Consider the following 20,904-nt stretch of genomic DNA (forward strand, 5'->3'; position numbering starts at 1 on the left):
TTAAGAATGAAAATTAGCTAAAGCCTCTACTGCGAATCAATGACAGATTATCCGAGTTTTAATTCTTTGGACGATGCAAATATATATGTAAATTTAGATGAACCTTGTGATACAGTTGAATTCTGCCCCTATTTTCCTTTCACATCATGTTTTGCCAGTGGAACATATTCTTACACCCCATCAACAAAAATCAAAGATGGTCATTTCACTTGCTATTACGTCGACCAAAAGAGTCAGCCATTTAAGCTGCGGCAGTTTCATAAACAACCCGTGGATGCAATTCTTGATTTGAAATGGGCTCCTTTTCTTCCAAAGCATTGCTTCACTCAAGCATTTGAAGAAAATGCAACCTCATCAATTGTTGCAGGAGCTTGTGCAAATACAGGAATTCAATTTTTTAAATTTACTGCAGATCCATCGAATTCAACATCTATGCCAAATGTCAAACAAATATCAAAGAAAATTGAAAATCCTTTCGGAATTGAGCCAAAAAGAATGTGCTTATCACTTGATTGGCATAGATATTCAATTCCAGAAGATTCAAAATTGGTCACTTCATTGGATAATCAATTAGTTTCTGTTGTTAGAACGTCCTTTCCCTCGCTTTATTCAGAATCCCAAACGGAATGCTCCGAAGCAATTGTTGATTATGTTTGGGATGCGCATTCTAGCGATGTTTGGACAGCAGCATGGGCACATCCGCAGGAATATCCTGAAGTTGTGCTAAGTGGAGCAGATGATCACCGTCTTCGAGCATGGGATTTACGTCTAATTGACAAATGCAATCAGAAACAACAAAAATGCAATGAAGAAAAGGAGCAACAGGGAAAAACAACGAATGAAGATGATTCACTCGAAGATGATGTTGAAGAGGAAGAAGATGATTTCGACAGCTCATTTCAGTTGTTCAAAACGCCTCAAAGGCCTTTATCTCCATTTCATCAGCAGACTAAGTATCAACGCCCCAAGCCTATTGTGGAAAACTCTACGTCTCACGAAACAGGGGTTACTTGCATATCTCAGCATCCATTTCACCCGCACAACTTTGCTACTGGTTCTTTTGATGAGCATGTGAGGCTGTGGGATCTTCGGAAGCTGGACGAGCCTGTTTGGACGATGAAAGCCAAAGACGGTGTATGGAGAATCAAGTGGATTGCACAAGAAATGAGAGAAAATTATAGTTCAGATAAAGAGAAAGGTTGCTTTGAATGCGAAGATCCAAAGAAGTATCGGTTTGGTGATGAAGGAGATCTGATGCTGATTGCATGCACACACGGGGGATGCAGCTGTATTTATTCATTCGATGGAACTTCTCAGCCTGATGAATCTTCTTCTTCTGCCGAAGTTCCTCCACAACCTTCGTCTTCTGCATCGCCTTCTTCAAAACAAACTCCGTCAGAGGTGAAGTCTGTTATTCAATCACCTCGCCTTGTTTTTACTCATTCGGGCCACAAATCAATGAACTACGGCTGTGACTGGATGAGGCCTCTCCCTGATAGCAATTCACTATTTTGTGCATCTGTTGGCTTTTATGACAAATCACTTCATGTTTGGAGGGCGGATAAGAGAGATGGAGAAGGAAGTGAAGATAAAAAGGAAGATAAAAAGGAGACAGAAAATCCAAAAAGCGAGTGAGCTTTTAAATTGAAAATAATCGTTTTTATAAAAAATACATTTCAATAAAACATGATTTTGATAATCATAAAGCAAATTGATTTTTTTTCCAACACAAAAATTTTTGAAAGAGATACAAGGATGCATAGTGAAATGATAATATGAAAACGAAAAAAATTAATAAGTCTGAAGTGATTATCTAAAGTGTTTGATTCAGATATTCCCTATAAGCCCCAAGTCTCATTTCTCGTACTCTGTCTTCTTTTGTTTTATGTATATGCAATTTTATCTTTCTTCCAGAAATAACGCTTCTTCTTGTTTGCCCATCGGACGACGATGAAAAATAATCGTCCTCAGAAGATGACTCTTCGCTTTCATATTTCTTTTTCTGATCCTTTTTTTTCGCGGGCGAGGATGACGAATCAGATGATATGGAAGGTGACGGAGAACGAGAGTGTTTAGAAGAATGGTTGTGCTTATGAGAGTGATGCTGTTTTTTACTTTTATGAGATGCCTTCTTTTGTCTATGATGAGAAAGTGAAGTGTCAGTTGATGAAGAATGATATGATTCAGATGAAGATAAACTGGGAGAAACACTTCGTTTTTCGCGTTTTGAATGATGATGATGATGCTTTTCTTTTGAATGAGTTTTGTGTGTATGATGCTTACGATGGCTTGATCCAGATTCTGTTTCTTTTATTGTTTGCTGTCGATCTTCATATGATCTTTTTGTCTTTTGCGGAAGATCGTCTGCTTCTACCGCAATAAGCATTAAATAAACACAATATAAATTTAAATTAAAATGCAACAATTTTATGAATGACAAATCACGTGTTTGAAGATATTTACATAGTTAAATTGATTTTGGAATTTCGTCGTTAAGTTTTCGCAGTTAAAAACAAATCCATTGTTTAACCGTTGAAAACAAATTTCAAAAATGTAATTTATGCAAATATATAAACTTAAAGGATAAAACAGCTGAAAATAATAAGAAAAAATACCTTTTAGTGAACTCATTTTTAAATATTGGTCAAGATCTATTAATATTTGCTGGAAAATGCGAATCATTCACTTCGCAACTCACATATTGCTATTGACTTCTTGATTTTAAAACTCCATGAGCTTAATTGTTATTTCACTTTTTTTGTTTCCATTTACAATTCAAAAAACTGCGTTTGATGCCATTGACGAATATTTTGACGTTCCTGATGAAACACCTGAAAAACACGTTGATATTCAACCACAAGAATCAATAGAAGACGAATCTGAGTTTGAATTCGAAGAATATGATTTTGACGATGAAGAATTTGACTTGGACATTGATATGATCGAGAAAGACGAAGATTCGTTTTTCCACATTCTCCTTGCACAGTTATTTGATGAAGAAGAGGAAGAAGAAATAGATCCATTTCTTCTTGAACAATTGGAATCACAATAATTACGTTTCTCTACAAAAAAATTTTTTATAAAATATTATATGTTTTTACTTCACTTCCCACTTGAAAAAAAAATTCTCACAAAGACAATTCAAAATAAAAAATATTTTTTTTCACGTTCTGTTTTGATGTTTTGTAATTGCCCAAGGATCAAACATTCCAGAATGAAAAGGTGAAGATTGTGAAGTTGTAGGCTGCTGAGGTTTAAGAGAAGTTTGAACTTGGGACAACGAGAAAGCAGAATTTAGCTGTGATTGTGATTGAGAAGCAAAAGGTTGATGAAATGAAGTTGGTTGTGAAATGTTCGTTTGAAGTGGATTTATTGGGAGAGATGTGGATGGAGAGGGGTGCTGAGGTGCAGTCATATTAATATTTGCATTGACATCTGCCATGCTTTGGTACATTCCAATCCCTTGCTTGAGATCTTGCATCATTGGACGTGGTGGCGAACCGGCCACTCTTGAGATGTCCTGATCTGTTTTCTGAGATGTATCAAAAGTTGAGTATTTTTCTTCCTTCAACGCTTCTCCATCTCCTGCTTTCCTTCGTGTCATCTTTCTTTCACGACCTCCTGTTCTTTCGTGGCTCTCCTTCATCATTGGCGTATCGCCAAACTCCTTCAGCTGCTTCAGGTCCCACTTCTCAAAGGCACTTTCAAACCAGCGCGGAGGGCAGAACTGCTGGTCTCTTGCAATCCTCTTCTCCATGTTGCGGATTGTCTCGGCTTTCACTCGGCAGGCATTAGCAATCGCGTCCTTAAACAGCTTCGGACGTGGCCTCTTGGCGGACGCATAGCCGTGCTTGGCATACAGTGGCTGAGGCAAATGGAAGCATCCGGCTGATGCTGATGAATCAGACAAGGCTATTTGAATAGGATCATTCAAAGAAGAAAAAGAAGAAGTTGCATCCGCGTCTTCGGGTGGAAAGGGAAGAGACCGAAAGCTTGGAACGTATTTCGATGAGAAATCACTTAACGATTGAAATGAAAGTGCGGAAAGCGAAGTGGATGGTTCATTTGGGAAATCTTGAGAAAAATGGCGTTCACTCACATTGAATGATCCTGCCGTTTCAAACAGCTTCACCTCCATCTCAGAGAATGTGATGAGATATTCGTCTCTTTCGTTGAACAGCTCTTTTTCTGTTGGATCGTTCACCCGCGCTGACTTGCGGTGTCCTGAGCCCTGCTGCTTCAATTCATCGTTCAGCTGACTAGCTCCTTCTGGCTGCATATCCAGAATCACATTTTTGGCATCTCCTCCACTCGAAAGATTCCAAGTGCTGCTGATCCAGCGCAGGCTGCTCCGAGGGAAGAGCTGTTGGCCCAAAGATACTTCTGCGTCTTTGCAATCATCTGAAGCATCTTCAGATGAATTTGAATCAAGAGCGTTTTCAATCTTCAAGCTTTGCTTCTCAGATTGTAAGTGTTCGGTTAAGTTTTCACATTCTTTCTTTTCTGGAGTTGTATTTCTATCTTTTATGAAAGTATCTTCTTCTTTCATAAAAGAATCTTCTAACTTTTCCCCAAATCTTGAATCCATAGTTTGTGGAGTTCCTGAATTTTCCTCGGTTTTTATTCCACTTTTATAAATAGAATCGACATTTCCTTTGATATCTTTTCTATCTTCTTCCATTGCATTTTCGCTTCCTTCTTTCCCATTCACTTTAACTGCTCCAACATTCTCGTTATTGTCATTTCCAGCAGAATTCTCTTCTTCTTCATCTTCCTCCTCTGAATCATTGTTGTCTTCCTTTCCTGAAATGTACTTGTTTGCATACAGAATCGACACCGCACACATCGACTTCGTTGACACATCTGTGCTGCCAAACTGGTGCACCAGGCACTCGCCCAGCTCCACAACCATCTTCATCACCCTGCGGAATGTGTCAAAGGACGTCCCGTCAACCAGCGAAGCCTTCACTTCGGCTGCTTTGAGGGCACGCGACAACACATCGCGATACTCAATCAGTCGGTTCAGCTGCGCGGATGTGGAGCAGAGCCGATGACCTTCAGTTTTTGTCATTGTCACCTCAAACAGCACGAGCAGCGAGCGGACAAGAAAAAGGAAGCGGTTGTAGGTCAGATGGAGAGAAGAAGGAGGAGCCAATGTAGTGTGGCTGCAGAGTGACAAGAAGCGGAGGATGGAAGAGGAGAAGACAGTGGTAAAGACGGTGCTGAATGACGAGATGTTTGCCATCAGCGTTGAGCCATACATCGGCGAAGATGCTGAGGGAGAAGCGCCAGGACGCGAAGAATACGAAGACGAGCGATCTGTCATTGACAGGGAGTTCATTGACATGGAATAGTTAGTCGAAGGATAACGATATTTCTGTATAGAAATGAAGAATATGGCAAACGCGATGTGAAGCAACGGGAAATATGCCTGGATGATCGAAAGGATCCTCGTGACTGAAGGGCGTCGTCCGTCTGAGTCGCTAAATCCAGTTGGCGAGCTGCTTCTAATTTCAGCAGGAGAAGAAAATGAATGTGAAGAGCCAAGCGGAGGCGGAGATGCAGGCGGACTTGTGTAAGAAGAAGACGAGTCCAGCTGCGAAGGAAGATGAAATTGTGCCTTCGCTTTGTTGTTGTAGTATTTTTTGACAGAAAGAAAATGAAGCATCATTTCAACGCAACTTTGACACAGTGAGTTAACATCTTCAGAGGAGAGAAGAGGAATTGAGCATGGAGTTTGATGCTTCCTAATTGCTGCTGGTGATATAAAAAATGGGTCATACGATTGCGATAGGCTTCCAAGTGAACGACTGGAAGTGTTGTATCCTTCAATGTATTGATTTATGCATGTGCACAATTCTTCAACTACAAGTTTCATTAAAAATGTGTATTGTTGTTCTTGCATAATCTCAAAAGAAGTTTTCTTTTCATTTGCAAGAGAAGATTCACCTCCAATTTGATTGTCTGTTTGATGAGTTCTTAAAAAAAAAAATGAAAATTTTTAAAATAGCAAAAAAGAGATTGAAGCAAACAAATCAGCTGATTGATGAACGGATGGAATGATTCCCACATCAAATATACTCAATTGAGCAAAAAATGGAACTCGCTTTTTCTCGCCATTGTAGTCGAAAGGTAAAGTGAAGTCAAATTGATCAAGTATTACGTCATCTTTGAAGAAAGGAATTGCATGTTCCGTTGAAATTGACGGTAATTGTGTAAATGTCGGAATGCAAAAATCAAAATCAACTTTATCTGTTTTGGGGTATTGTTGATTTTCATTGTTTTCTAGGCATCCTTTTTGTGAAGGAGGTTGGTTCATTTGAAACAATTAAACTTGATTTTAGGTTTGTGAAAAACTGCAGCCCTTTAAATATTCAAATAATATGTCTATAAAAACAAATTTTATTGTTAGATGCTGAACAAAAGTTGAGCAAAAGGATATACCTTGGATTGGTTAATTTTTTTCTCAGAAAAAATTTTATTCTGGGCGCAAATATTCAAAAAAGAACTACTTCGCTTATCATAAATTTAACATTTCGTTTGAGCGTATTCATTTTCCAATGTTACTAATTTGAAATTAATTTATTCTATTTTATGTATTATTAATTTTATACACACACAAATAAAAAAAAAATGAATGAAAGAAATCGTGTAAATTAAAAATGAAATTTAGTTCAATATTTTAAATTCTGTTGTTTATTCTGGCGCAAGATTTTCGTTTTGCTTTATATTTGAAAGCTGTTGTTTGTAAATGAATGTGATCATTAAACATTTTTCAAATTTCTCTTCTTCATTTTATTCATCGTCATCATCATCGTCGTCGTCATGATACTGCCAAATAGAAAGTATCTTTTCCATCTCGCTTTCCATTTTCTTTCCACTTGCCGCTGCTCCATTTCCAGAACTACCAACTCTTGAATACGAAGGCAATGAATCTTTTTTCACTTTAAATGCATTTTTGTCATCATCATCCTTTTTTGGAGAAGCAGCTCCTCTCCCAAAAGCCGACTTTGGCAGCAATCCTTTTCCTATTTCGTTTCCAACGCCAGATGGGGTGTTTTGCTCCCTTTCTGTTTTATATGCTGATGACATGAATCTTGATGGAGGAACAAGAGTGCGTCTTCCAACAACAGGAGAGCCAGATGAGGCAGAGCCAGTTGCCGATGCATTTGAAGGAGAAATTGCAGTTGACGATGGCGTTGATGCTGAGACAGGAGAAGGGCGATTGGCAAACCTGTCATTCAATCCTGAGGGGAAACGAGGCGTGCGAGTTGAGAAGGAACCAGAGGAAAATGGCACAGCAATTGAAGAAGAAGGCACTTGAGATGTTGGCTTTGACAAAAATGAAGACGAACGAATGGTTTCAGAAGATCTTGGAGGTGAATTATGTTTAGTTCGTGAGTTTTTGCCAAAAATACTTGAAGAAGATGATGATGACGATGAAATGTCAAAAGAAGAAGACGACGACGAAGATTCGTTTTTGAGCCAATCTCTGTCATTAGAATGCGGAGAAGCGCTGTGAGTGCGATGGAAATCGCGGTTGCTGTGGTGTTGGTGCTGATGCTGTGAACGGCGATGAAGAGGTGAATGATGGCTGCGGTGATGAGGGTGGGATGAAGGCGAGGCGGAATAAGAGCGGCGAAGTGGCGATTGTCCAAATGAATTGAATGGAGAATGACGTGAAGCGAATGGAGAGGCGCCAGCAAAAGAAGCTGTTGAAGTTGAAAGTGTTGGAGACAAAGAAAAAAATGATTCGTTTCCTGGTCTGTGAGGTGAAAGTGAGGTGTATCTTTTTGAGTGTGTTGGTGTGGATGAAACAGACCTTCGAGTAGGTGAATGTGAATGTCGAGAAGAAGATGATGAAGATGAAGATGAAGATACTCCTATATCGTTGCGACTTGGAGACTTTGAAGATGAATGGTGACGAGAGCGCCTGGCACGCGAATTAGAGTGAGAATGAGGCGAAGAGTGAGAATGATGCGATGGCGAACGAGACGGTGAATGAGATGACGAATGATGTGAACTTCGACTTCTCTCTCTGCTTCTCTGGCTGTCTGACTGAACAACTGGAGAAGCATCAAACCGCACTCTCACGTTACTTCTACCTTCATTTTCTGTTCGGTTTATTCCTCTGAAGCTTTCAACACCGTCAACTCGAGGAGGACTGTGTTGAGATGTGTATAAAGATTTGATGAAGGAAGACGATGATGAAGAAGGTGGTGATGGCGCAGGTGATTGTTGCGAAGTTGTTGCCTTTTTGTGCCACCCAGTGTATGTTGGTGCAAGGCGTGGAGCAAATAAATCTAAAGGACCCTCATCTGTATCTTCGTCATCATCATCTTCCTCTTCTTCCTCTTTTTTTTCTTTCCTCATCATTCCACGCAAACCTGTCAGTGGAGATAGCTCACGAAGAAGCAGTTGAGATGATCCAGATGCAGACGCTGAAGCTGAAGCAGAAGCAGAAGCAGAAGAGGACGAATATTGTGAAACTTCTCGCGGAGGAGTTGATGTTGGCGATAAAGTATTTGCAGATAAAGAAGCTGATCCACTTTTATTTTCTTCACTTTTTTTAATGTCACGGAAAGCCGACAATGGTGTCACGTGCACAACATCAGGCTTCTGTAGAACTTCCTCTTCACCGTCTTTATTGCTTGCCGTGTTACTTGAGTTAATAGGTTCGTTTTCAACTTCATTCTTTCTGAGAGAATTTGAATCTGATTCTTCGTCTTCTGTCTCACTATCGGACTTATCCAATGATTTACTATTTTGATTTCCATTTTTCGCTCCTTTCTTGGAAAAGTCTGGAAGTAACGAAGCAATAGCTTCTGCAATCCCCATTCCTTTCATTAGAGCTCCTCCAAACAAAGCACCTTCTGGTTCATAATCATCGCTCACTCCACTTCGACGGTTCCTAATTTCATTTTCCAATCGCCCTCGCAAATTTTCGGACTTTTTGAAATTATCTCCTTCATTTCTTTCCATTTCGCTTTTTCTTTTTTCTTCAAGATAATTATTCTCAGACTCACTGCTTTCATTCTCTTCTGAAAGATAACTGTTTGGTGTTGATTCAATATTTCGAATATTTTCATCATCACTTTCAGAAATGCCTCTCATTTGATCTGAAATATCTCCAAATTCATCATTTCCTTCTGCGTCCAACTCTTCGTTCTTCCGTCTGTTGATATATTTCCTTGCATCTTCGTCTTTTCTTGTCAACTTACTCCGGATTGATTGCGAAACTTCATCCAGTTCACTCATCACTTTGCTGATTGTAGAGTGAACCTCCTTCTGCCTTTCGCTATTGCCAGCCAGAATCGCTGCTCGGATAATTTTCTCTCTTTCTTCCTCTTTCATTGGAGGCGATAGAAGAGCACTTCTTTTTGTACCGTTGCTGACGCTGTTTCTGCCAAACCCAAAATCTCTTCCACGTCTGGTTTCTTCTTCTTTTGAAGCGCCAAAGACTTCCCTCTTCCACTGTGCATCAGGAATCGAATCAATTCCGCTGAGTGCTTCGCCAACTTGCCTTTCATAACTTCGTCTTATCGAATCTTCAGTCATATCAGAAAGAATTGATGGAGATAGCGGAGGACGAGATGCAAAGCGAGAACCGGCAAATGCTCTATTGTCTTGGCTTCCCATCCTTTCTGCCCTGCTCAGCAACTTCCCATCGTTCAATGAACCTTCTAATAAGTTTCCTGAATTCGGAATTTCGCTCTGGAATGGTGGAACAGGATGTGGAGGCATTACAACAACTTGTGTTTGTGCCAATGGAAGGACAACATCTGGGACTTTTTCTTGTTTGTCTTCTTCGACTTGCTGTTTCTGTCGCTGTTGTGCATCATTCTTCGGAGATTTTTGATTTGAAATTGTTTCTTTATTTCTTTCTTTGCTTCTTTCTCGGCTTTGTTTCTTTGATTTTTGTTTTGTTTCTTTTTTTGACTTTTCAGGTGCCCTTGATTTTTTGCTGTTTTTACTTGATTTCTTCTTCTTTCTCTTGTCTCTTTTTGTCTCGCTTTCTTCACTTTCATATTTATAGCTCTCGCTTTCGTTAGAAGTGCTGCTTTCTTCTTCTTCTTCTTCTTCTTCTTCTTCGGTTTCATTGCTTCTTTCTCTTTCATCACTTTCATCAGATTCATCATATTTATCTTCTCTACTGTCGCTACTACTTCCACTACTATCATTTGAAGAACTTTCATCATCTTCTTCTTCTTCACTTTCCCATTTTTTGTTCTTTCCATTCTTCTTCTTTTTTGCTTCTTTTTTGCTTCTTTTATCTTCTTTCCCTTTTGATTTTTTTGATTTTTTCTTTTCTGCTTTTGATTTTCTTGGATTTTCTTTCTCCTTCATTGCAGCAGCGAGTGCAGCAAATGACGGAATTGCCGTCACAACTCCAGGATGAGATGGAATGGACTGAGGGACCGGAAGAGGAAGAGGAGTAACAAATGGAGCTTGAGGCTGCATCTGACCTTTTGGTGCAATTGAATGGATTTGTGAATATTTACCTCTTGCGCTCAAATCATGAGCTGGTGCGTCGTAATATTGCTGTGTCGATGTGACTGATCCAATAAATGGAGAATCAAGATTTTGTTGAGGATAAGAAGAGGGTGAAGGTGAAAGAGGGCTTGGCGATGGAGAATCAATTGAAGATTCCGTAAAAGACAAATGAGAAAAAAATTGTTTAAGCCCTGACAAAGTTCCAAGCCTGAACGTCACGCTAACAATTCCAAGTTCCCCTAATTCTCCTCGAAACTGACTTGATGCGTTTGACTTGCTTGTTATTAATGGATTCTGAAGTGCAATTTGCTTTGTGACTTCAACAATTCTATATGATGAAGATTTTTCTTGATTTTGCGCATAATATGCATTACATAAAGTATTTATCACGGGTTTCATTGGAAATTTACATATTCCAAGAAGAATCGTTGGCTGTGAAGCGATTTCAAGAAGAGATGACGATTGAAATTGACTTGCTCTGAGCTTCATCCATATTTCTTCTATAACAGATACCCTTTGAGACACATATAATTGTCCGCTGGATTTTGTTGATGATTCGCGTTTTACTGCATCTGGTTTCTTTACGACATGAGAAAGGTCAAAAATCACTGTATGCCCAAGTGACGAAGTCGCTTCAGCTGGAATTGAGCGAGATTGAAGTCCAGGTATTGCTATTTCTGGAAGTAAATTACTTTTAATTCTACAATAAATTTCATTCACTGAATATATTGTTGAAATTGTTGTCGATTGTGATTTTTCAGTACTCTCAAAACTTGGAAAACTTAACTGTAGTGGATGTCCTGTTAATGAAGATATTGTTACAGCTAAGAAAGGAGTCATTCAGATTCTGTTTTCTTAGTCTCGTCTCAAACGCAATATTTTGAAATTTATATGATCGAAACCCTAATAAAAATTTTCAAAAGAGAAAATACAACATCAGTGAAGTTGTCCATTAAAGAAATAAAGAAACAAAAATGAATGGTTTTCATTTTCTGCGTGCATTACAAAAATATTTTTTCTTATTTCTAATGATGTTTTCGACGCTGATAATTAATATTTATATGTTGAATATTCTCCAAATAAAATTTGATTTCAATGTTTAAAAAATCGATTTCAAAGTTCAATAATTCAATTTCGAAACATGAAAAATTCAAATTTTGTGTTTTTATTGATTTGTTTTGCGTCATTTAAATAATCTTTATTTTAACATGAGGAAAGAATCGAAATTTTTGTCTTCAAGTCAGCCAGCGAATTTTGTTCACGTCATTAGCTTTTTTTTAAAAAAATAATAATAAAAGGACAAATAGACTATTTTTTATAAGGAAAAAACTCTTCATTTTTGAAAGATTGAAAATCCCGAAAATTGAAAAGAAAAGAAAAATGAAAAAAACTGAATTAAATTATAATAAAAAGGCTCCTGATATAAAAATTTTCTCTAATAAAATGACAAACTTAAAAATGTCTAGCATAAATAACTCGATAAGTTTCTTTTCAAAAATTCATTTTAATGTGCATCAACAAACAATAACTTGCGAAAATATCATTACATCCTTCTTCCTCCAATTTCTGCAATATCTCATGTTTAACTATTTGACATTCTTTCTTATCATCATTCTTTCCACATTTTCCATTCAAAATGCACGAAATTCCTCTGAATATTAGCAAAGTGTGATTTGCAGTGTAATCATCCAGAAATGACATACATATTACCTTGATCAAGGCATCCACTGCCCCTCCTCTCAAAAGCCCATTCGCTGCCTTGACTGTTTGATAGTCGCTTATTCCTTCCAAAAAATCTATTATCAGTTGAAATATTTGCTGGTAATTTTCTCTCGTTTCTTCGAGTAATCTTGCCATCACAGCTACAAGCTCTATACATTCTTCATTCCACAATCTACTGAAATCAAAGAAATAATTTATAAAATAAATCCATTTTTCAATAATCTGCGCTTCTTTCATTTCATTTCCTTTTTTTTCCTCTTTTTTTCTCTTCCAATCAACTAGCTTTGACAACTCTTCCAGTTCTCTTGTTGCTTCTCTTGCAAAATGCAGTTCGTTCGCAACTTCGCACATTTCCTCCTTGTCCCAGCATAAACTGTTAATCAAAAATTTCCAAGCAGACTGAAATGCAAGATGCGAAAGGTTGTGATTCTCTCGATGAAATTTAATGATTTCTTTTATTTCTTTAATGAAAAGTGTCATTTCGTCATTCTGTAAGAAATGGAATGAAATCACTAATGTCACAAATTAAAATATTAAAATAAATCAAACTTCATAATTTTCAATACAACTTAATGACAATAAAGCCATTTCTACCTCCTTTTGTGTTTCTAAATCTTTATTTTCGTTTGCAGCAACTTTCAAAAGACATGAAATGCAAATTGGTAACAGTTCTTCGGACATTGTTCCGTCACGCTCATTTAGAGATACATAGCATTCACAAATATTGATCAATAGTTTTTCGTTCTTTTCACTTTTCTTCTTCCCTTCTTTTTCAATCATTTTTTCAAATTTTTCAAATAGCAAAGAATTACAACCACAACAAAATGAGAATTCTTTCAATGCATTTTGATGTCCAATAATCTTCAGCGATATTAAAGCAGAATTTAATGACAATTCGTTTTCTTCAATCATTTCGTAAACTTTGTCAAAAGCCTCTTTTGAAAATATAGTTTCCAATTCTTTATCTTCAGTTCTATCCAGAAGCTCCTTTAATTCTTCAATTTTCATTTGACGAATAATGTCTAAAGATAAAACAATTATTAATTGTATATAATCGAAAGAAAGAGTTGCACGCACCATAAAGGTTGTCTTCATTTAATATTGAACGCGCCTTTCTTATCAAATTCTCTTTTGCAATTTTCTATAATTATCAACATTTGAAATATGTTTCGTATAAATTGATCCAATGATCATTCAAAAAAGGATTAAAATATTTCCCAAATTATTGCTAACATTCATAATCTTTTGAAGCGCTCGGAATTTATTTACAAATTGAAAAGATTAAAGAAGAAAACGATTATCTTTTATCTAAATAAATTGATCTTGCCCATTAATAAAAAATAAGATTCCAAATAATCGGGGAGATTTGTTTTCGTATTATAAATACCGTGAAAAGATACGAACTTTCTCAGTAAATTATCGCAATAAGTCAAATACTCGTAAACATTGTTACAAAGATTATAAAAAAATTTTTTTAAAAAAAAAGAAAATATAATTGTGTATTTGATAATTTTTGAAGCCAAAAACTACTTCCAATTTGTTATATTTAAATTAGTGTTGATTTATGTTGTTAAAATTTGTTTGACGATTAAAAAATTTGAATTTTTTTGTTATGTGAAACTCCAAAAAATTATCTCTGCATTATTATTCATACACTGACAATCAAAAATAACTGATCCACTTACAAAAATTGAAAATTTGAACAAACAGCTAAGAAAGAAAAAAAATCACATTCAATTATTATTATTATCAAACACGTTAATGCTTTGCAATAGAGATAATTTTTTTTCTCTTTTCAAAAACAATAAAAAAAGAACGATTTTCCTGTAAATAGAAAAAATTATTTGTCAGAAATATGTGATCTGAATTTTCAAAAAAAAAGTTAAATTTCAAAAATTAATGCCAATAACATAATAAAAATATATTAATAGTTGATTGATCCTCCTTCATTTAAAATAACTGTTTTAAGGCGTTTGTACATCGAATGAACAAGTTTATTTATTATATCCATTTCAATTTCATTCTAGGCATCCAAAATTGATTGTTTCAGCTCATTCACATTTTTCTTTTGTTTTCCATCTTTGAAAACTATCCTAGATGAAATGCTCCACACATTTTCGATGATATTTAAATCTGGAGAATAAGGAGGCCATTCTACGCTGGTTATTGAAAAATCTTTGATAACATTTTGCACATTTAAAGATCGATGAATTGGTGAATTATCGTGGATAAATCTCCAATAATTTTTGAATCGCTTGCGTGCATAAGGAATTAATGAAAATTTCAAAATACGACAATATTCCTCAGAATTCATTGTTTCACTGACAAAAACGATTGGTGATTTGAAATTAAAACCCACTGCAGCCCATATATTTATTTTTTCATGTTTATTCTGACTTTGATGATCGAAAATTTTCTCATTATCTTTTTCAATCCATTCCATTCTTGTTTTATCTGGTCCAAATGAATTGAATTTTTTTTCATCTGTGAAGATCGTAAGTTCCCATAATTCATCATCCCTTAAATGTTTTTCCGCAAATTCGTTTCTCTTCTCACAAGCATTCTTTGATAAATAAGGTTTGATTTTTCTCTTAGTATATTTTCTATTAATTAAGCGCAATAGTCGATGAGCAGTGGGATTGCTGCAATTCATAGCAAGATAATCGGTTGGATCTCTGACTCTTCAAATTTGCATGTATTTTGATTCTTTTTAAGCTTTCCTCAACAAAGCAGGCGAAATAAAAAATGGCCTTCCGAGTTTGCGTCTGACAAGCCGTTTTGATTGAATATGGTTTGTTTTTTAGTACTTTTTTGCAGTATTGACTGAAATATTCAATATACGAGCAATTTCGTTTCTTCCTTTTCCTTGATCGCGCAGTATATGTATTTTCTTTTGAATCGAGCCCTTTGTAATTCTTGTCATTTTGTTTTGTTTGTGTATTATTTCTTTTTTTGTATTAATACTTTTATCATTCGCAAATTAATTTTTTTTTCCGGATCACATTTTTTTGAAAATAATTTCCTGCAAAATATAAAAATAAACGGTTTTTTATGTTGATCAAGTCTTTTTTTAAAAACAAAAACTGATAAATCTTAAATGTCATTTTGTTATTCGCTGATCGATATATTTTCGCTTTTGACTTATGCTTTTGTTGTAAAAAAAATATAGAAACTTCATCAGGATCACATAATTCTGATGAGCAGTGTAATATATATGTTTCAAATCGGTAACAAATATGTGTTGTTTGACTTTTTGTATCTTTTTAAAATGAGGACAAATAGACCATTTCAAAAAATTTGTTGTTTCTTGAATTATAAAGAATTTAACAACTTTTGTTTTAATCAAACATGTGTGACGTGACGAAAATTTATTTGAAAATTCATTAGCCTTTTTAAATTATCTAAATAAATATAAAAAGTGGTGAACTTACCACTGAAGACATGATAAATTTTCTTTTCATTTCGGTCGATTCATTTCATTATTCCATTGGAATTTTCTGTTCCAAAAATTTTGCGTCTGATGTGTATACGGAATGACGGGCTTGAAAATGAAATAATGCGACGGAATGAATTTCGCAGTGCTTTTATAGTAATATAGGAATAATTTTTGAAATCATATTTCTTCAATCTTAACTCTTTGTTTGAAAATTTCATTTCAGTGTTCGCAAATGAACACCGAATTGTGTTAACTCCTTTCAAAGATGATTAATATGTGAATATCATCAAAAACGTTGTTTTTTTATACAATTATTGTAATTTTTTTTTGGAATTGAAAAATTCCTTTTCAAAGAAAGGAAAAGTTCAAAGAATCAACACTTTAATAAAAGTCATGATTTCAAAAATTATCACACTTGAAAAGGTCCATTTTTGATCCAAAAAAATCGTATTTCACAACCAAATTGAATGTTATTGTGTCATCAAATAGCTTTATTTAATCTAATAATAAACTGTTCATTATTTTTGGACAAAATTTTTTGATACTTTCTCTGAAAATTTTTGCATCCAATAAGTCACACTTTTTCATTATTTCAATATTTTTCTAATTATGTGAGAAAGAACAGAAATATCACAAAAATATGAGATTAAAATTTTTACACTGATTTTTAACAAAAGGAATTTTTCAAAAAAATTTCGACGAATAGTTTTTTTCTTTTTCGAAATAAAACTTTTTTTGGTGTATTTTGTCTAACAAAATTGTTTTATTCAGTCAATATTGCACAGAACATCTCAGATCGTATTTTGTTTGTCTTCCGCATCAATGAAGTTTCAGCTGCGTTTCAAATTTTATTTTCAAAGTTTTCCAAAAAATACAAAATTTATTCTCAATAATAGAAAATATTTGATTTACAAACGAAAATTCAATTAAATCCAAAATAATGAATAATATACATGAAAAAATATTTCAAAGTGCATTTAACTCATATAAAACTATCCGACTGCTCTCACCAAAATCACGTTGAAAATGTAATCAAGAAAATAAGAATGACTTTTCTTTGGTATGAACATGGCAAATGACAATTTGCATGAAACTGGATTTCATGCAAACACGCAAAAAATTTGGTAAAAAATTTCAAAATGATTCCAAAAAAAATAAAACTATCTTAATGATACATTTCCGAATTCATTACTAACATTTAATGCGTCATTGCAAAGATAAAGATGAGATTAGATGATATAAGCGTGCGTTATTCAAAGATGAGTATGCCTCTTTCCATTTTCTGAAATAAAAATTTGTCAACATTCATATTCTGATTTTGATAAATTTGTTACATTTCTAACATTTTCTTCCCAACTCAGCAAAAACATTCATGTTTGAGATTCATCAGGAGATATCGTTGTGATCAAATCCGTCTGAGGTGATTGATTTTCAATGACGCTGTCTGGGCATTGAAGATTCAATGTTTCCATTTCAATTTCAACCAAAGAGGAGGAGGAAGAAGAGGAGGAAGAGGAAGAAGAAGAAGAAGAGGAAGAAGAAGAAGACGACGATGAATCTGAAGAAGGTGCAAAATCATTTTGCGGCATCTGAACATATGCCCTCGCTTTGCTCCTCTTTCTCTCCTCTTTCTGCTTCTTCTTCATCATTTTTTGTTCCCATTCTTTCTTCCTCTTCCCCATCTGAATCCACAATTCCTCTTTCCTTTCCTTCTTTCCTTCATCCGAAAGGTTATTATAATCATCATACGTAAATTCTGTGTGTGTTTTGCTTCTTTTTCCTTCAATGCTTCCATTTGTCGTCGTTGTGACTGAAGAAAAAGGAGAAGTCGTGTCAATAATCGAAGCAGGCCGAGGTGGGGCAGTCGAAATGATAGCTGGTTGGTTACTCTGGTTACTTGAAGAAGAAGAAGAAGAAGATGATGATATTGCGTGATTGGAATGAATTGTTTGTTCATCTTTCTGTTTTCGTGAACCTTCAGCAGTTGAAAGGATGTTGAGAAATGGATTCAATCCCGAATTGCTGGTTTCAGAAGGAGGAGGAGGAGAAGAAGAAGGAGAAGAAGAAGAATGTGATGCGTAATTGGGTAAAGTGGTGTCTGGAGATGAAACAGAAGAAGAAGAAGATGATGATGATGAGGAGGAGGAGGAAGATATTGCAGTGCTTTCAGTTGGATCATTTGTTCTGATGGGCTCTTCAAGTTGTGTTGAAAACGAAGAAGTCTGAGAGGATGAAGGAGGAGAAGAAGGAGAAGGAGAAGATGATGATGGCTGAAGATGATTTGCCTCTGAAGGAACAGAACTTTGATGCTTAGATGAATCAAGTGAACTGTCTTGTGAAGTGTGTAAGTTTGACAGAGAAGGAGGTGGTTGCGTTGAAATGACTTGTGCAGATGAAGAAGGATCAGACAATGAAGAAGAAGAAGAGGAAGAAGAAGAAGAAGAAGAAGAGGAAGAAGAAGAAGAAGAGGAAGAAGAAAAAGAAGAAGAATGAGAAGAAGGCGAAAATGTATCCAATTCTGAAGCAGCATTCACAGAATTGTCAGAAATATGTGATGCTGATTCCATTGCTGGCGTGACTGAAGCTTCATCATCAGATGAAGATGAAAACTGATGAGTAGAAGACGAAGAATGATCCAAAGATGAATAAGAAGGCGCTTCGTGTTCAGGCTGTTCAAACATCGAATCGTCGTATTCAGGCGCATCTGGCCCAAAATCTCCGATAATTTCGAAGCATGCACCAGAAGAAGAGGAAGAAGAAAAGGAAGAGGAAGAAGTGTAAGGTGGAGATGATGAATCCTCTGTTTCAAATGCAGGCAGATCTGCTCTTGAGGATAAAAAAGATGAATTGTGACCATCGTTTGAATAATACTTCGGTGCTCGCTCGACATTTTGTGAATAATTTGGATGGCTGATTAATCTTTCTTCATCACTTCGCTCTTGTTCTTGTTCTTGTTCATGTCTCCGTTCCTCTTCTTGTTCCTCTTCTTCCAATCCTTCACTCATTCTTTCAGAAGGCACCTTTCTTTCTTGAGATCTGCTTGTGTTGCTATGGTGTGTTTCTGCACTGTTTATGGTGTGCGTATTCAAAGAAGCATCTTCCTCATTGCAATCACTTGATGATTGAATTGTTTCGTGGTGTAAAATGTCTCCTCTGCCTCTCTTTCTGATGAGTGTGGATGTGTCATTGCATACTTCTGCATTTGCCTCTTCTTCTCTTTCTTCTTGTGCATTGCCTTCATCTTCGATTTCATTGATGTTATCGCCTTCATCATCATCATCACCATCATCATCATCTTCTTCTTCGCTTGCATCTTCTCTGTCATACAGCACAGCAAATGGATCTTTGCTTCTGTCGCAAGTGTTGAATGAAATGATTGGGATACCGTTTTCTTCTGCAATTTTCCTTCCTTTGTATTCAAGTTGCAGTAGAGGGTCGTCTCTTCTTAGGGGCTCGCGGAAATTGAGACTGATTTTGAGAATTAAAAATGAGAATAAAAATAAAAAATAATAAATAAAATAGGAAAAAAAAAAAAAAAAAAAAAAAAAAAAAAAAGAGAGAGAGAAAGAGAAAGAGAAGAGAAGAGAAGAGAAGAGAAGAGAAGAGAAGAGAAGAGAAGAGAAGAGAAGAGAAGAGAAGAGAAGAGAAGAGAAGAGAAGAGAAGAGAAAAGGAAATATCAAATAATTTCTCTTTTCAAATAAACATACCCATTTCCTCTATCAGAGAAAAGAGCTTCGCGTATATTTTGAAGCCATCCTTTGGCAAAGGGGTTGGAATCTTCAAGAAGGCAATTAATCTGACAGAAATAAAATTTGTTTAGAAAATAAAGAATTGGAAAAAAAAAACATGGCAATTACGATGGAAAATTTTACAAAAATAAAAATAAAAAAAAAATAAAAAAACAATAATAATCATAAAAAATGCCAACAAAATTAAAAACATCGATTTTTCTTTCTCCCTCAAGTATTAATAATTCACACACATGTTCACGAGTTGTTTCATTATTCACAATTAGAGACAAATGAAGCGTAAACAATTCCCCAACAACGAGAAGCGCAATTGATGCATATACCAGCAATATCACAGTCACTGCGAATCTGGACCAAAAGAGCGCGCGTTGATCGCGCATAAAATTGGGAATATCTTTTAAAAATGCTGAAAGAGTACAAAGCAGAGTTCAATTAAAAAAGTGAATTACCGCTTAAAAAATTCAAAAATTCACATATCAATTAAATCCAAAAAAAAAACTTTCACATAATACTCAATCATACGCACAACATTAAAGTTAGAATTTTTTCAAACTCAAACCTATTAATGAAATTATTATTGCTGCCATTGTCCATGCAATAAATAATACACTTAAAGTAATAACAGAAACCAAAAAACAAAAGAAAAAGCGATAATTCCGTTTTCCTATACAACATCCAAGCCTGCAAAAGTCAAAGAAAAAAGAAAAAAAATTAAAAAGAATAACCATTAGAAATATAAATACCATGGACAATGATGATCGAATCTTTCAACGCAATGATTGCAATGATGGCAATGTGAAGCTCTTGGAGGGCGTATCAAACAACAAGTTGAGCAATATCTGGGATAGCAAACTTTTGGGGTCTGAGGGGTTACAGATGAAAAAGCGTCTGAGAAAAAATGTGTGAATAATCCATAATTTTGAAAGCAAACCAATAAATTCATCTTCATTTGATTGATATCGATCAAGAACTCCAGGGTCCGTACATGAAGTATATATTAGTAAAAATAGTGCAATTATTCCACACGTAATAAGTAAAGCAGTTGCAATCCAACAAAGAACAGGTTGCATCAAATGGAAAGTGAAAGCAAAAAAGATTGGAAAAGGTATGATCAGAAAAATTATTGATCCGAGACAGTATGCTGTTCCGTTTCCTTTAATTAAACGTCCACCACAATAAAAAGTCACTTTTCCTGGCCACACATTGTATTTTCTAATTTTTCGATTTGAAGCTTTAAATCTTGCTAAATCCAAAACAGACGATTTTTTATTAATCGTCATTTCAGCAATGAAATGTTTTATTGCTTTACTTGCCCAAAAAGCAAATAAAAAATAAAATAATAAATAAAAAATAAATATGGTACACATTTTTAAATAAAAAAAAATATGTATTAGTGCTTTTTCATTCTTATACTATTTTTCTCATTCATTTGATATCCAGAACAAACATCATTTTTATTTTCTATTCTATTCTTTTCTGTTTTTTCTTTCTTTCTTTTTATT

At 35.3% G+C, this 20,904-nt stretch overlaps 5 protein-coding genes across 5 annotated transcripts; 2 read left to right on the plus strand and 3 right to left on the minus strand.

The window, feature by feature from the left end:
* Positions 1–2: 2 nt before the first annotated feature.
* On the plus strand, positions 3–1,706 carry MONOS_10410 (diphthine methyl ester acylhydrolase). Its single transcript, XM_067862860.1, has one exon. It carries the CDS (start codon positions 40–42, stop codon positions 1,633–1,635), a length of 1,596 nt encoding a protein of 531 aa, XP_067732014.1. The 5' UTR covers positions 3–39; the 3' UTR covers positions 1,636–1,706.
* A 960-nt stretch (positions 1,707–2,666) lies between these two features.
* Positions 2,667–3,154, plus strand: MONOS_10411 (uncharacterized protein). The gene has a single exon (XM_067862861.1). The coding sequence runs from the start codon at positions 2,732–2,734 to the stop codon at positions 3,050–3,052; it is 321 nt and encodes a 106-aa protein (XP_067732015.1). The 5' UTR covers positions 2,667–2,731; the 3' UTR covers positions 3,053–3,154.
* A 9-nt stretch (positions 3,155–3,163) lies between these two features.
* MONOS_10412 (uncharacterized protein) lies at positions 3,164–6,319 on the minus strand (the record flags this gene model as incomplete). Its single annotated transcript, XM_067862862.1, has 2 exons — positions 3,164–5,978; positions 6,033–6,319. The coding sequence occupies 2 exons, from the start codon at positions 6,317–6,319 to the stop codon at positions 3,164–3,166; spliced, it is 3,102 nt and encodes a 1,033-aa protein (XP_067732016.1).
* A 265-nt stretch (positions 6,320–6,584) lies between these two features.
* MONOS_10413 (uncharacterized protein) lies at positions 6,585–11,334 on the minus strand (the record flags this gene model as incomplete). The annotated part of the gene is made up of 1 exon (XM_067862863.1): positions 6,585–11,334. One exon carries the CDS (start codon positions 11,332–11,334, stop codon positions 6,796–6,798), a length of 4,539 nt encoding a protein of 1,512 aa, XP_067732017.1. The 3' UTR covers positions 6,585–6,795.
* Positions 11,335–16,536: 5,202 nt separating this feature from the next.
* MONOS_10414 (putative zinc finger protein) lies at positions 16,537–20,757 on the minus strand. The gene is made up of 6 exons (XM_067862864.1): positions 20,334–20,757; positions 20,146–20,290; positions 19,962–20,083; positions 19,636–19,808; positions 19,361–19,449; positions 16,537–19,120 (listed from the first exon to the last, which is right to left on the minus strand). The coding sequence occupies exons 1-6, from the start codon at positions 20,680–20,682 to the stop codon at positions 17,023–17,025; spliced, it is 2,976 nt and encodes a 991-aa protein (XP_067732018.1). The 5' UTR covers positions 20,683–20,757; the 3' UTR covers positions 16,537–17,022.
* Positions 20,758–20,904: the final 147 nt, after the last annotated feature.

This window comes from Monocercomonoides exilis, assembly GCF_001643675.1.
Source record: "Monocercomonoides exilis strain PA203 chromosome Unknown scaffold10-1930038, whole genome shotgun sequence".
Lineage (NCBI taxonomy): Eukaryota > Preaxostyla > Oxymonadida > Polymastigidae > Monocercomonoides > Monocercomonoides exilis.

Coding starts and splice junctions, on each gene's coding strand:
- MONOS_10410 (XM_067862860.1), top strand. CDS start 40: ATGACAGATTATCCGAGTTTTAATTCTTTGGACGATGCAAATATATAT.
- MONOS_10411 (XM_067862861.1), top strand. CDS start 2,732: ATGAGCTTAATTGTTATTTCACTTTTTTTGTTTCCATTTACAATTCAA.
- MONOS_10414 (XM_067862864.1), bottom strand. CDS start 20,682: ATGACGATTAATAAAAAATCGTCTGTTTTGGATTTAGCAAGATTTAAA. Junction 19,450..19,635: donor ATGAAACAACTCGTGAACAT/GTGTGTGAATTA, acceptor TATTTCTGTCAG/ATTAATTGCCTTCTTGAAGA. Junction 19,121..19,360: donor TTCTCTGATAGAGGAAATGG/GTATGTTTATTT, acceptor TCTCAAAATCAG/TCTCAATTTCCGCGAGCCCC.